Here is a 3008-nt window from a genome sequence, read left to right on the forward strand (position 1 = left end):
TGAACTAGAACTGAACTAGAACTGAACTAAAACTGAACTAGAACTGAACTAGAACTGAACTAGAACTGAACTAAAACTGAACTAAAACTGAACTAGAACTGAACTAGAGCTGAACTAGAACTGATCTAAAATGTCAAGATTTTAAAGTAGGCCTTTAATTATTTAAACAAAAAATTTACGTACTAATGATTCCAAAATATTTTCTCATCTTTTCAGTCAGTCATGGCCAGCTAATGTGTTATGTCTGTGAAAATTGTGCCCAAGTCACCGTAGAAACACCACAATTGGAATGTAATGAAGATTATTTTAATACTGGCGGATCAACAGATTCATCCGTACAGACAACAACAGAAATTCCAAAGACATCCCCAGGTATAACCGAAGACAGTGACTTAACAACAAAAGAAGATACAACTCCCACAACTGTAACAACAGAAGAGCCAACAACAATTACAACAACAACTGAAACGACCACTGAAAAAGTAACCGAAACTACCACAGAAATATCAACAGAATCAACATCCGAAGAAATTGTTGAAACTACACATGGATCTACAACTTCTACAGTGGCACAACCCCCAACACCACCTACAGTAGGACCACCTATGACTACCACAGGTATACCAACACCACCTAATCCTGGTACTGTTAAGCCCCTAGATGATGTAGAAAGTTTAAACAATCATAGTTTGGCGCATGAACAAAACGTAGGTAAGGATGAAGTTGAAAGTGTTGAAGTTGAACATGCCACCACCAAAACCTATAAACCATCAGCGGAATTTAGAATACGTCAATTAAGATCAGTCAGTGATGTAACCTATCATTGTTACAAAATCCATGCCACAACAGGTGAGTTAACCATTTATTTAAAAAACCTAAGAAAACTTTAACATATTGCGTTATTATTTCAGTAAATGGCACCATGGTGGTTAATCGTGGTTGTTCTCGTGTTCAAACTATGGAATCCGTCTGTGGTCAATGGGAAGCCCAACATCCTAATGAACAAGTTAATAAATGTTATCCCTGTTCTCGCACCAAATGTAATGGCAGTTCTGCTCTGAATGTATCAATAACCGCTTTAATTGTTGCTGTAGTGGCAGTGTTCATACACCGGAAATAAACCAGTGATAAACTAAAAAATCCGTTTTATTCATAAAGCAGGATAATAGGAAATCTTTAGATCAGGTTTTCAAACATGTACTTAAAGGGCTTTAAATCTCAAAGCTTTATTACAAAGTATTTAGACAGACTTTAAGCAAAAATGTTAAATATTAACTCGTTTTTGGCTTTCAATAACCATATTAAATTTTTATGAACAAAATTTGTAATAAAAAAACACTTAATTAAGGACAAATAATATATGATCCTAAAACCAAAAATATTTTATTTCACCAAAAAAAATCAGAAGTATTTGTTATGAAATTATCCCATTTAAACAAACAAACGAGACAAAAATTATGTATGAAGCCATTCTACAAACAAAACTATTCGAATTATTTTATTTTTTACTTAAAAATTGTTTTTTATTATAATTACATTTAGTTTTATTTTATAAGCTTATCATTAATCTAAGTATAAATTCTTTAAAAATGTGTAAAAATAAATGTTTTAAATAATTTACTAAAAAACTAAATCTCCGAATAAAATTAACTGATTTTAGTAATGAAATTTCAGAACTATTAAAAAAACTGTACTAGAATAGAACTGAAGTAGAACTGAACTAGAACTGAACAAGAACTGAACTAGAACTGAACTATAACTGAACAAGAACTGAACTAGAACTGAACTAGAACTGAACTAGTACTGAACTAGAACTGAACTAGAACTGAACTAGAACTGAACTAGAACTGAACTAGAACTGAACTAGAACTGAACTAGAACTGAACTAGAACTGAACTAGAACTGAACTAGAACTGAACTATAACTGAACTAGAACTGAACTAGAACTGAACTAGAACTGAATTAGAACTGAACTAGAACTGAACTAGAACTGAACTATCTTCGAAAATTTAATATCATTTACTTGTGTTCAGTTGAAATCTTTTCAGTTGAAATATCCATTAAACATTAATTTCGGTAAAAATTTCTTAAAAAAATTAACAAAGATAAAATTAAATTAAAAAAAAGTAAAATATTATCTAAGGGGACACCCGGGTTTGAACCGGGGACCTCTCGATCTGCAGTCGAATGCTCTACCACTGAGCTATATCCCCACTTGAATGAACCCAGCAAAAAATTAAAAACGAATATATGTATGTGTGAATTATGCACATCACTCACATATACAATCTAATATTCACATAAAGAATTATTACAGTAAAAACCACAAACATATAAGCATGAGTATGAAATAATACAGTTGTCCCTAGATTTACGTCGCTAAATGGTTTATTTCAAATACAATTTAAGATAACGGCTTCCACTTTTTAAATTAAATTTATAAACATAGACAAATAAAAAATCAGTATAAAGATCTTTTATTTTTTACAATCACTGACTTCGTAGTCAATTAAGGGACTATTGTATAAAGATTAAAAAAAATCAATCATACGCAACCAAACACACATACATGAATATCCATAAGCAATCGAACCCTTCAGCGTATGAGTATTGACGTGGAAAATAAACCATATTCATACGCCCCAGTTAGATTTTCAATTATTTTTGCAAAAATGTTTTTATCAATGTGTTCATAACTACATATGTATGCCTATTACACTACATTTGATAAAGAAAATATAAAATTTTTTCATAAAAATAAAAGCATACTTTATGGATTGATTTTTATTGAAAACAAAAATATTATTTTATTTTTGTTTTCAACAAAAAACGCCATTGAGCGATATACAGTTAAATGCACAGATAAAAATGTCTGTTATGGAGTAAACAACCCGAAGAGTCTGAATATTAGTATATATTTTTGTTTATCACTATAATTATGAGTATTGCAACACTCTGTAATAGAATTGTTAACATATTTATGTTTATTTTTATTCGGTTTTTTCGTC

At 30.5% G+C, this 3008-nt stretch overlaps 1 protein-coding gene and 1 non-coding gene across 4 annotated transcripts in view; one reads left to right on the top strand and one right to left on the bottom strand.

The window, feature by feature from the left end:
* The window catches only part of LOC111678412 (flocculation protein FLO11), a 12667-nt gene extending 11188 nt beyond the window's left edge, over positions 1 to 1479 (top strand). For all 3 annotated transcript variants that reach the window (XM_023439758.2, XM_046956621.1, XM_046956622.1), the window contains exons 2-3: positions 217 to 849; positions 912 to 1479. In XM_023439758.2, the coding sequence (XP_023295526.2) occupies positions 217 to 849; positions 912 to 1120 (842 nt within the window). In that variant the 3' untranslated portion in view covers positions 1121 to 1479. The remainder of the gene's footprint in view (positions 1 to 216; positions 850 to 911) is intronic.
* Positions 1480 to 2141: 662 nt separating this feature from the next.
* Positions 2142 to 2213, bottom strand: Trnac-gca. Its single transcript has one exon. It is a non-coding gene; the product is annotated as a tRNA-Cys (tRNA).
* Positions 2214 to 3008: the final 795 nt, after the last annotated feature.

This window comes from Lucilia cuprina, chromosome 2 (assembly GCF_022045245.1).
Source record: "Lucilia cuprina isolate Lc7/37 chromosome 2, ASM2204524v1, whole genome shotgun sequence".
NCBI lineage: Eukaryota > Metazoa > Arthropoda > Insecta > Diptera > Calliphoridae > Lucilia > Lucilia cuprina.